Source organism: Poromitra crassiceps, assembly GCF_964638095.1.
Source record: "Poromitra crassiceps genome assembly, chromosome: 2".
Lineage (NCBI taxonomy): Eukaryota > Metazoa > Chordata > Actinopteri > Beryciformes > Melamphaidae > Poromitra > Poromitra crassiceps.
In genome coordinates this window covers 81,821,603-81,833,991 of record NC_139624.1, presented here as the reverse complement: position 1 = coordinate 81,833,991, position 12,389 = coordinate 81,821,603, and the positions used below count along the sequence as shown (strand labels likewise).

The following is a 12,389-nucleotide window of genomic DNA, read 5'->3' as shown; positions in this document are numbered from 1 at the left end:
CAATTATCCTACATTTCAATTACATGGAACAGTGCAAAGCGATGTGGTCCGGCTGTGGTTAATTTCATTCTTGCAATGACACATGCACTAGAATAAAAGCAATTTCCAACAAATAGTGTTTGCTCGTATGGTCACTTGTCAATTATTCTGAGGTATTCCGGACCAGTTCAGTTGTCTACCTGATAGGGCTGCACAATATTGAAAAAAATTGACATTACAATATATTTTCTTTCTGCAATATCTATTGCGATATGAAAAAATACAGTAATTTTCAGCAAATGACTTGAATAGCTCTATCAAGCCTTGCCGCTTTAAGAAGGTGGCCTAGTGGCTAACCTGCGCTGGTGACAGTAGGAAGTGAGTGTGTTTTTAGCAGAGCCCGACCGATCACCGATATATCGTATCGGCCGATATTTTGGCCGATATTGCTGATTTTTTTTTGTTTTTTTAAGTTATAGACAGCATGTTGTGTATATTTGATATTTTTTCTTAACTGTTCTATTTCTTGTGTTTTTGTATTTCTAGTTATTTATCATTATTAAATTCCCAGTTAAGTTTACTGTTTCATTGCATTGATGTCATTTTGGACAATAAAGTTTATTAATAAGCTGTAAAATATCCTGCCTACATTACATATTTCAATTCATGTCAACTCATATCTTTGTCAAGTGTTTGATATTTGAGGGATCATTGCAAACAAATCGTGTAATATAATGTGTATATATAATGTAATGGGGTATGGTGGCGCAGTCGGTAGCGCTGTCGCCTCACAGTTAAAAGGTCCTGAGTTCGATTCTCGCCTGGGACACTGTGGGCGCTGTGGTTGTGTTCCCCCCATATCCTCAGTGCCTACTGCCCAGGTGGGGTATCTCGTCGAAAGGGCCTTTCTCTCTGTGTGGAGTTTGCATGTTCTCCCCGTGCTCCCCCCAGGGGGTTCCTCCGTATATAACCCCCCCACTAAAAACATGCAGAAGATCAGATCGTCATCGTCATCCGACCAGTGACAACAACATCCGAAGTTGGTCCCCGGGCGCTGTACGAGAAAGCGACCACTGCTCCTGGCCTGCCCCTCGGAGGAAAGGACATGCCTGGATGGGTTAAATGCAGAGGACACTTTTCACCGGCCACGGTCAGCATGAGTGTGTTGTGGCCGCATGCATGTATTGTGGTGTTTGTGTGACAATAAAAGACGGGCTTGTCCGTTACGAGAGAGAGAGTTTTTTTTTTTTAAGAATATCGGCCGATGGGGGGTACGGTGGTGCAGTGGTAAGCGCTGTCGCCTCACAGCTCGAAGGTCCTGGGTTCGATTCCCACCTGGGTTGCATGTTCTCCCCATGCCTCCCGGGGGTTTCCTTCATACAGGAACCCCTTCACCAAAACATGCAATATCCTGGTTGCTGATGTGGTTCCTCCTCTGGTCGTTAAGGGCGCCTGTTCGGAGGGAGGGGAACTCGTTGGAATAGCGTGAGCCTCCCACGTGCTATGTCCTACCGGTGAAGCTTTCCCTGTCAGGTGAAAAGAAGCGGCTGGCTAACTGCCCATGTCTCGGAGGAAGCATGGAGCCAGTTTTCGGCTCTCCCCAGATCGGCAGAGGGTGGAGCAGCAACCAGGATAAATGAATTAAAAATTTGCACTAATGGGGGATAAAAATTGGATAAAAAATCGTAAAAAAAAAAAAAAAAAAAAAAAGAATATCGGCCGATATATCGATATGGGAATTTTTTTACTCCCTAATATCGGTATTGGCATCGGCCTCAAAAATCCAGTATCGGTCGGGCTCTAGTTTTTAGCCGCAGCCAGAGTGAGTTGCAGGATGCTATTGCTAAGTGAGTAAAGTTAGCATAGCAGGAAAAGAGCTTAGAACGTCACCAAGAGGCTGCGCATTGTTGTTGCGCCTGTACCGAAATAAAGTGCAAGTTCTCCACCGCCAAGCACAACGCCATCTGAGGCTTCCCAACTACGGTTTGGCGCCATGAAAGCTGGAAAGGTAACATACGCGTACGCTAGCTACTACTAGCTTGTACCTTAGTCATGGAAAATGAGAACTGTGCGAGTTTTACATTTGTATCAAGCAGCAAAAAAGTTGTAGCATGACGTGTTTGAGTTAATTTGCCTTACTTGACATTGTACGTCCTGTGATCATGTGACTATTGTGATATATAGTCCCTGGCCTAAAACTTTCTATCCTAGATGTTAACATTTTTTATAGTTAGGCCATGTCACGATACTAGGAAAATATTGATAGTCTATATACCATTTTTGATAGGGGGGGGGGGGGGAACAGATCAATCAATCAATTTTATATTTCTAAATTATATAGCGCCAAATCATAACAAGAGTTATCCCATCATGCATACAAATAATGGAGACGCTTCTCCATAATGTAGGCCAGATAAAACTCAAAAACTTTGCACATACACAGCAGATGACCCCTGCTCTATTCATCAACCTATCAGAGAACACTTTTAGCTTGTTGAAGCAACAGATACCCACCAACGATAGGGAGGGACAAATCTGTAGTATGTCGCACTAGCTGGTATCGATATTAGTTGCAAATGAGTATTGTATCCATTTCAAAATGTTTGTTTCGATACTTTTGACAACCTTATAGCAGCAGTTACCAGATACAGTAGATGAACGTCTCTTATGAAAGTCACAACCCTGTTTGACCCCATGGCTTCCGACAACAAACAAGATTTCGGGGCTAATGCTAAACTGGTATGGGGGTTAATAGAGAAATTAGTATTAGTTAACAACAGCCATCTAGACACACTGGGTTAAAAAAAACATTCAACCCATTCTAAACTTAGACGTATAGCGGTATCTGAAAGAGTCCCCATCTAGAGCTAATACTGCCCAGATGAGAATAAATGTGATGAAGCAGTCCTCCTAGCCAGTGATGGTGGACAACTGCTTTCTATTGAACACTCCTCTCATCTGTCCCTTTGACCCTCATCATGCAACACAGAAGAGTTATTATCCAGAAGAGGGTCAGGATACACCTGCATGCATTGTCCTATCAAGTCAAAGTTGTAGTTTATTGGTACAGAATCAAGCACACAGGCACAAATAATAGCCTATATTGTCACCCTCAAAGCACAGATTTGGCTACGTCAACGTGGACGAGCAACCTACCCAAACTGGCTACTCGTGAGAAGAACAGTGTGAATTACGGCCTAGTTCACATGACATATGCTGCCTTGTGGAAAAATGTTTGTGCTACCCTATCCTCTCAACGTGCACCAATAAGGCTATTACTTTATTTAATTGCCATTATTGTGAAGGTTCTGAACTTCTACCCGGAAGTTTCCATTTTATTCTGGCTGACTTGACGCTTGCTCAGAGTTGGCGCTGCATTTGCGGCTCCAGTCTGCACGCGAAATCGTGATCACAAACGCTGTGTAAAAACGACGCCGAACCAAAGGCCAGAACGCAACGACGACAGCTTGCCGTTTTGTGCAGAGAGCGTTGTCATCTAAATGTGGCCTATAACAGTCTGCTCATTGTGCTCATGCAGGCTTGTTCTCATGTGGCTCCGCCTCTTATCTGGCTGCAGATAAGGCTGGGTCTGGGCTCGGAGAGTGCTGACGTTTCTGATGTCACGACCTGTGTGAGTAACCCCCCCCCCCCACACACTGCTTGAATATTGCCCATGTTTCTGACTCCTCCAGTGAAACACAGTAGATGGAAAGGCGACATCACAAAGGCTCAGCCATGTGAACTGAAGTGACCTTACTGGAAGCAGATGAAACCCTGGCGTATATTAACAAAGGTGTGTCAAATATCTTGCCTTTTGTCCCCATTAACAGCCCCCCTTATTGTTATGGTGATGTGTGCACAAAGCAGGCAGAGTAAGGCTTTGTGTGCGTGTGTGCGAGCTGCGCTGACTATTGTAAACGTACTCTCTTGTCGTCACAGCGAGGCGATCCAGCTGATACTGTAACTCTCAGTCTGCAGCCTTTTCAACCGTGTGCTCAACGGCCCGCTGAAAAGTGCAGCATTCTCACACGCCACTTCCCTGTTTCAACCACAGCGATAAAGCGTGCCCTTCCTCATGTCATCCATCATAAAACAAAAACACAGGCATTGAGCTGAGGGTATTACACAGAGTGACGGCCACACAACGGAGGGGGGGGGGAGCAGCAGTATTCCCAATAAACTCGGACATATCAGCGTACAAACACGCAGACGTACACGTTCACGAGATGAAAGCAGCTGCTCTCAGTCAGCACGGCTTCATAAACCCAAAGCTTCCTTCTGAGTTATGAGCTCTGTGCAGGACGGCACATTCCAGTAAGTGAGTGCTAGCCCATAAACATGGACTTTACTGCACAGGTTTTGAGTGAGTGAGAGTATACTGACTGTATGTGTGTATGTGTGTGTGTGTGTGTGTGTGTGCGCACACACCAGCCACTGCTTACACAAAGCCATAGCTTGAGTCTACCTACGAGTGTTTTATGGGAACACTGTCCACTCTGGACACACTCCAGCTCCAGTGAGTCTCTAAGAGGGGGGGAGGTGGGTCGAGGTATGAAGGGGGTGGGTGGGGGATGTGTGTGTGTGTGTGTGTGTGGTGGGGGGGGGGGGGGGGGAGTGGCCCAAAGCAACAAGGAAGCCCAGGCCTCTGACAGAAAATGACATGGCGGTGGTGTTGTCACTCACTACAGGACAAAGAAAAACATGCTTGTCATAATATTATATCTGCAACAGTTTTTTTTTTTACTGGAGAGTTAAGTGTCATAAAGTGATTTAAGGCTTCTTTACACAAGGCGCTTTAAAAGGGCCCACTGTATAAATGTGCCTTTAGCGGTGTGCTATGAAACAGGCAACAGTACAGGGTGGGGGATGGGGGCAGCAGAGTGTCTACCCTGCACTGGAATTTCATTCATCTCAAACATCATCCCCAGGCCGGCTTAACGCTCCCCTTGTGAAGAAAAAGCCTTCACCTTCTAAGAAGAAGAGAAAAGGAAAAACAGCTCTACGTCTACGACCAGTCAGTGTGCCTGGGGGCAACGTCTAAGATATCCTCTCCTTAAGCCCGTACATGGATGTACAATATTTGGCGAGTAAAACTAATTATCAGGGTAAATTAATTCCTCTTTTCTGGATATAGTCTCCGCCCACCTCTAATAGGTCTCAATATATGATTCATATTCAGCCAGAGCAGTTGGCCCTGACACTGTCGGTTAGTGTTGATGTGTGGACCCCATATTCTCACGGCCGATTGCACTCAACACCGCAGCACAAAAACAAACTGGTCATGTGATAAGAGGGGCCCCTTAGAGAGAGAGAGAGAATATCTTTAACTTATGAGAGGATGTAGGGTTTGTTTGGATCCTGTTTATTACCTACAGCATCCACATCCTACTTGTGTACGGTCTAATGAAATAATCAGTACCGTACTCTCTGGTTCATTGCCGGCGTTCATTGAGGTGAATTTTGCAGAAAGCTAACTTTGGCGCCGCAGGGGTTAACGTTTTTGTGAAAGGTTGTGAAACCGAGCTCAGAGTTTGAACGGCCCCTTCAGCATTCTTACCACATCCTGAAACGACGTCAATGCGATGGCCTTATCGGTTCAGTTAAGATCAACAAACTGACTCCCTCCAAAAGAAGTAGTGCAATGTATTCCTTATCGTACTCTGCACAGAAACACCCCTCTAGCGCAGATGAAACAAGCGCTGCTAATCTGCTGCTCTTGCGTACAGGCCTATCATTTTCTCCTGGGCCGGTGTGTGTGTGTGCGTGTGTGTGTGTGTGTGTGTGTGTGTGTGTGTGTGCGTGTGACTGTGTGCGTGTCAAACATCTCAAGAGGAGACAAGTTGATCTGGGGTCAGTGGTCAAGGTACAGTAACTCTAGATGAACTCATTGACTAAAATGTGAAGGACTGAACTGATGACAGACCAGTGTTCCCCACTCCAAGCTAGTTTCTCTCCCTGTTGTCAAAGCCATGTGACTGCCTGACCTCATCAATATCACACATCTGTTCATTGATTCTTGTATCTGAGCTGGATTAAAAACAATGGTAGAAAGTCGATTACTCAGCCTTGTCATCAGAAGTGTGTGCGTGCGTGTGTGTGTGTGTGTTTTTTTACTGGTTCAAAATCAACACATAGCCAGCCACATGGCACAGAAACCTGCTCACAGGCCTGCACAGAAACCTGCTCTCAGGCCTGCCATAAGCAACACTCTGAATGCAAACAAGCAGGCACTGATGCCAATCGAGCCGTGTGTGCACGTGTGAATGCATGTGCGTCGTGTACATGTGTGTGTGCATGTGCGTCGTGTACGTGTGTGTGTGCATGTGCGTCGTGCACGTGTGTGTGTGCATGTGCGTCGTGCATGTGTGTGTGTGCATGTGCGTCGTGTACGTGTGTGTGTGCATGTGCGTCATGCATGTGTGTGTGTGCATGTGCATCGTGTACGTGTGTGTGTGCATGTGCGTCGTGCATGTGTGTGTGTGCATGTGTGTGTGCATGTGCGTCGTGCATGTGTGTGTGTGTGCATGTGCGTCGTGCACGTGTGTGTGCATGTGCACGTGTGTGTGTGTGTGTGTGTGCATGTGCGTCGTGCACGTGTGTGTGCATGTGCGTCGTGCACGTGTGTGTGCATGTGCGTCGTGCACGTGTGTGTGTGCATGTGCATTGTGCACATGTGTGTGTATGTGCATGTGCGTCGTGCACGTGTGTGTGCATGTGCGTCGTGCACGTGTGTGTGCATGTGCATCATGCACGTGTGTGCATGTGCGTTGTGCACGTGTGTGTGTGCATGTGCGTCGTGCACGTGTGTGTGCATGTGCATCGTGCACGTGTGTGCATGTGCGTCGTGCACGTGTGTGTGTGTGCATGTGCGTCGTGCACGTGTGTGTGTGTGTGTGTGTGTATGCGCGCGCGCGCATGTTAGATGACCTCATGACTCATTGCTGTGTCCTCTCCATGTCCTGCACATTATACCAATCTGTCTCAGTCCTGTATTCACCGCTCACTCCAGACAAGCCAGAGGGGACCTGCACGCATCTCAATGTACAAGCAAGCAATAAAGTTCAGCCAATCATCTTCCGGCCTTGCTTTAACGTATTCATCAACATGCGGCTAACATGCATGGTAATCAAACTAAACAACAGTAGAGAGAGGCACTCTTTAGCTAAATGAGCCCATTTACTTCAGGCCACTGCTGCTTGCACCGCCTCTTCCAGAGCATATTTACACCCAAACATATGCATTCCAGGAGCACATAATGACACATTCTTCTGAGACTCTGTCGTCTCCTCAACGCTGCTCTTTCCTCCTCTGTTTACCAGAGGAAATGTCTTCATCTGAGGGGGGCGGAGGGGAGCGGGGGGGGGGAAGCAAGAGAGGGAGCTTGTGAGTGAGCGGAACAAGATAGCCAGAGAAAGAAAGAGACTGAGACTCCGGCCATCTGCGTGTCTGGCAGCGGGCCAAACCACTGCCCCCAGAGCCCAGGCACATGCCTAACTGCCTCTTTCTCCAGTGCTAGTCCGGCCCTGCTTCCACAAACAACAGGCCTGTTGGAACCACACACAAAAACACTGCAGCCACCAAGGACAAACGCACCCTTATGGTCATGCATAGGGCCCAAAGACACAATATTTAGAGGAGTGTAATTGCTCTGTGACAAAGGCTGAGTGACTGCGCTGTGTGTGCGTGTGTGTGTGTGCGCACACACGCGTTCATAGCCCTTATCCAATTCTGACCATATTCAGGAGGAAAAACAAAAGTACAAATAACTATGTCAGCAGATCTTTCTAATTATCACTGAATGTGTTTGCTTTGCTTTTGCACAATGTAGAAAAAGTGTTTGTGAATGTTAAATTGGTCTCATCATCGTATCCACAGAAATCACATGCAAATCATTATCGTTTCAGCAGAACCTCACTTAACACTACAAAGCCTACCTACCGTTTGCTGCAAGTGAACCATTTTTCACGACTAAAGGAGCACGATGGCGACAGCCGAGCGGCGCACCACACAGACTGAACAATGAACTGTGGCCCAATCAAGAGGAAGCAACCGGCACACCTGACCAAGAAACATCACGGTGTTACACTTGTGTGTTTGTACGCCAAGCAGGGTGAGCCGTCTAGTGATGTGCTGAGATGGGTTTTGGGATCCCTCCTTTGAGCTGCGGTATGTGAAGCATGGCCAGTCACACAGGGCTGCTCCAGAACACAAAGGCCAATGTATGGTGCAGTAACAAGACTCTGCTCTGCAGCTCTGGACAACATTACTTTCATACATCTGCCTCACAAAGGCGTAGAGTGACGACGGAGACGTAGGTTGGTGGCCGCCCGCCCGGCAGCATGGGTGGAAAGATGGATGGAGGGGCAGTTTAGGCTTGTCCAGCATTCCTCGACATCTGATGAAACGCCAATTAACCCGAGAGCCAAAGACGAGCCCAGGGGCCACAGAGGACGAGCGCGCTGAGGGCCTCTGACAGACAGGGCTATAGCACCCAGCCTGTGATAGTGTGGTAGGTTCAAAGGAGACACACATGGGTGGTTATGTGGAGCAGGGGACTGGACAAAGGGATAATGGACGGGCCCATTGAAGGGGACGCTCACACGGTCAACAACGGTGGAGAATGTGTTGGGAGATGCCGCGCAATGCCGTGGGAGTCTCTGTACATACATACATGAGCACCTAGCAGAGCGTAAACCCCAAGATATCATCCGGGTGCAGGGTGTTGCTTTAGTGCACAAACGACAGAAGCGTTAGCAAGGAATGCTGTCAAGTGCAACACACTGGGGAATGGGTGCGTTCAAACTTTGACTCGATGTGTGACGTTTCTCTGAATCGAGGGTGCAGCAGGCACATGTGGGTTGCGGTCGGTGAAGCAAGTGTCCTGGACAAAGGCCTAATGGATGGTGCACCATCTGAGGCACATGCTCATACACAACAACAGTGACTCAATGCTTGGCTAATGCATTGAGGAGGCATTAGTGTGCTGCTGCCATGCCAGTTTGTGTGCACATGAGACAAGCAGGCAGAATGTGACCTCACAACATTAGGACTATTGTGTAGTAGCCTACACCTTTTCTCAGTCTCAGCACAAAAGTAGAGACATCAGAGGCAGGCTTACCAGAGAGCTACATTTCCAAGAGTTCAACACTGAGAAAGCAGGAAGTTCAAGTATGACTCAATGATTTATGTTGCGCTTGTCAATGTGTCAAGAAGGGATGTTAACATAATGAACAGTGTGCGTACCATATGACGCGTGGCAACAAGTCCCGGGGTGACAACTGCTAGAGAATGATATACTTTGTGTATTACGCTGTCAGTGAACTGGCTGAAGTGGGTGAAAGAGGGCCTCTATCTTTGGACAACACGAACACATGCAAAGCAGTTACGAGACGGGCTGTGTGTGTGTGTGTGTGTGTGTGTGTGTGTGTGTGTTAGGGCCTAGGAACCAAACAACCACCTGCAAGATTCCAGTGGATCATTCACATCTTTGTTGAAACATGCTGGTTGGTTGCAGGCCTGGGTGATTCCCCAACACCAAATCCCATGGTTAGCTACTAAATAAATACATACATACATACATAAACAACTTGAGAAAATGTAGAGGATTTTTCTTGTTTTACCTGTGACAGCTGTCTCGGATCAGGGGCCCCGAACAGAGATGAGCTGGAGCTGAAACTAATGGCTCCCCTCCGGCTGAGGACATGCTTGGGAACCGGCCTGTCTAGAGGCAAAACCGGCAGCTGATAACATACTTCCATTGAATAGTCAGGGCTGGATCCGGATTTTTAAAAAACAAAAAACAAAAACAATCAAATGCAAAAATAATAGATGCAGGGCCAAAATAAATGAGTGGACAACTGGAGAATCTTGCAAAACCGAGAAAAATCTGTCAATATTGTTGAAACGATCTGTTATTGAGCTGCAAAGTATTTCTGTTCATTATGAGCGACTCAAAACTTGTCCAGATCGCCTTCGTTGATGCTGCGTCTTCACTAACGTTACCTTCATCGTTTTACCTCCTTTGGTGTCATTCTATGGGGAAAATGCAATCATGCTTTTGCTCCTTTCCTCCTCATTTTACTCAAATCCGGGCCCAGGGACGACGAGACTTTACCATTTTCTGGGTCTTTATAACAACGCTTCCTCATTTTCGGCCAGGGAAAAAAGAAAGAAAAAAACGTCCGCTCATATGCGTTTCGTTGCGTTACGGATCCGCATATCACATATCCCGAAATGAAAACAAAAGGCACGACCACTTCCAAAAAATGTCAACATATATTAGATGCAACACCGGTGGATGAAGTGAGACGGATGTCCAGGATGTGTCCGCCGGTTTTCTCATTCAGACTTGCTGTAGAAGAAAACATAATCAACATGTAGGGCTTTTCTGTCTTTTTGTCTGCATGAAGAACCAGTTGTCTAATTCACCACAGACCGTAAAGCACAAAGTGTCTGGCTCAGAGAGGGAACCCCGACGGTCATCATTCACTGCGGATCCGGCGGATTAAAAAAATAATGGATCTAATGGCACGCAACGCAAAACGATTCACCAAAACGACAGAATATTAACGCAAAGTGTGCTGATTTCCCCTACAACTACCTACCTATCGTCCTAAACATTAGCCTAGTCTACTGTATGAAAGCACACACACCACCTGCCAGAGATGGTGCTGTTGGAGCGACTAAAAAAAGGAAAGAAAAAACGCCCTTGTGTGAGCTCGTCCAATGGCATCGAGGCGGCTAATGTCACGTCTGCGCTGATTGGACGCATCCGCTTTGCACGTTTGAAACGGGTTACCCGATTGGCTGTGCGACCAGGGCGATCCCCAAGACCGATATGAGCAGTCGTTTACAGACGGCGTGGACCTTCACAAGGGTATTCCTCCACAACGGGGCTTGCTCTGCAGCGGGCCACATCATTGCCTGTGATTACCTTCCTCCCATGACTCATACTAGTACTTGGGAACAACTCACTAGGAGTTTGAAACGTAGCCTAGGAAGTATGCTGTGTCTCTATTCGTTTGTTCCATAGGTCCAGCTGCCTGTGATGATTCAGTAGACATGGAGACTACATTGTAGCGCAGGCTGACAGCTGCGTATTGTTTCTGACGTCAATTACCCACACTTTACTGTCTACAGGCAGTCAGTGGTACCTACAACTGCCTGTTGGATAGACATTGCTTTCCTGACTGATAAGAAGCAGTTTAACCTCAAGCTGCAGCCAAATAGCTAAAAACAACAACAACTAATTCCTCCTTTATATATTTACCAACCTTTTTCCTGGAAGTTTTGTGCTGTGTTCGGTGCTGGGGGGCAATGGTGAGCTGTGCCATGACAACAGTGCAACAGTGCAGAGGCTCAGTGGCAGCAGAGGGCATAATTACTATCCCCTCCCTCCATGCCCTGGTTGTGAATGCAGTTCCCCACAATCATACCCCCTGCAATGAGGTCCTGGCCTGCATCTTTTCCAGGCAACACTGTCGCACACACTGCCCTGTCAATCTGCCTAAAACCAGGGCCGGCCCCAGGCTTACATGATAAGCGAGTGCTTAGGGCCCCCAAGAGTGTTTGATTTATTTTATTCTTGTGTGTGTGATATATATTATGTCATTGGTAATCATACAAAAAGGCAATATTATGTTAACGTGCTGGCTAGCTAAGCTAATCAATTCTCGCTGCCTTTGTCAGAGCTGGTGTCACGTTCATGAGCACAATGCACACTTTTGATGCAAGCAGTCAGTCAGATTAACATTTGGGTTAGTCCTCTCTGAGTAGCAAACAAGGACACAATATCCTTCTGGAGCAGAGAAAATACATAATGGTAGTCTATGACATCACTGATGATGTCACAATGTCTATGACATCATCAGTGCCTGTCATAAATCACTGATGTCTATTGGAGGAAAAGTTGGAGATGTTCACTCGATTAGGATCACTAGAAGTCATGTATGGTTGTGATTGAGTGTGTGTCTGAGAGTCAGAGGAAGAAAGCCTGGAAGATTAGTGAGACTCGAGAGTATCGCGATGTGAAATGTTTCCAGCTCGGGTCAGAAGCCAGGAAGAAAGGAGTGGTAAGTGACAATGTCGGGAGATGCCGAAACATTTTTGGAGGTGAAATGTGTGTGTGAGGTGAGAATGACAAAATTTCGGGAAGGGATGAAAGAGGAGTCTAAATCTGTGTGTTTAACTTTTGAAGGAGAATTGCTGCCAAGAGTGATGCTTGAGTATGTGTGTTATACAGTGAGGCCCTTGTGAGAGCTCCTCTCAGGTGCTTCTGCTGTCAGGAATATGGGCATGTGGCTGCTGTTTGTACTAAAAGCAAGATAATGTAGGAGATGTGGGAAGACTGTCAGGGAGCTCTGTGGGGTGGAGAGATGGAAATGTGCGATGTAAAGAAGGAGCAAGCCAAG

At 46.9% G+C, this 12,389-nt stretch overlaps 1 protein-coding gene across 2 annotated transcripts in view; it reads right to left on the bottom strand.

Moving 5' to 3' along the window:
* Positions 1-10,574, bottom strand: part of pde7a (phosphodiesterase 7A) — a 37,149-nt gene extending 26,575 nt beyond the window's left edge. For both annotated transcript variants that reach the window (XM_083660273.1, XM_083660274.1), the window contains exon 1: positions 9,600-10,574. In XM_083660273.1, coding sequence (XP_083516399.1) covers positions 9,600-9,737 — 138 coding nt within the window. In that variant the 5' untranslated portion in view covers positions 9,738-10,574. The remainder of the gene's footprint in view (positions 1-9,599) is intronic.
* Positions 10,575-12,389: the final 1,815 nt, after the last annotated feature.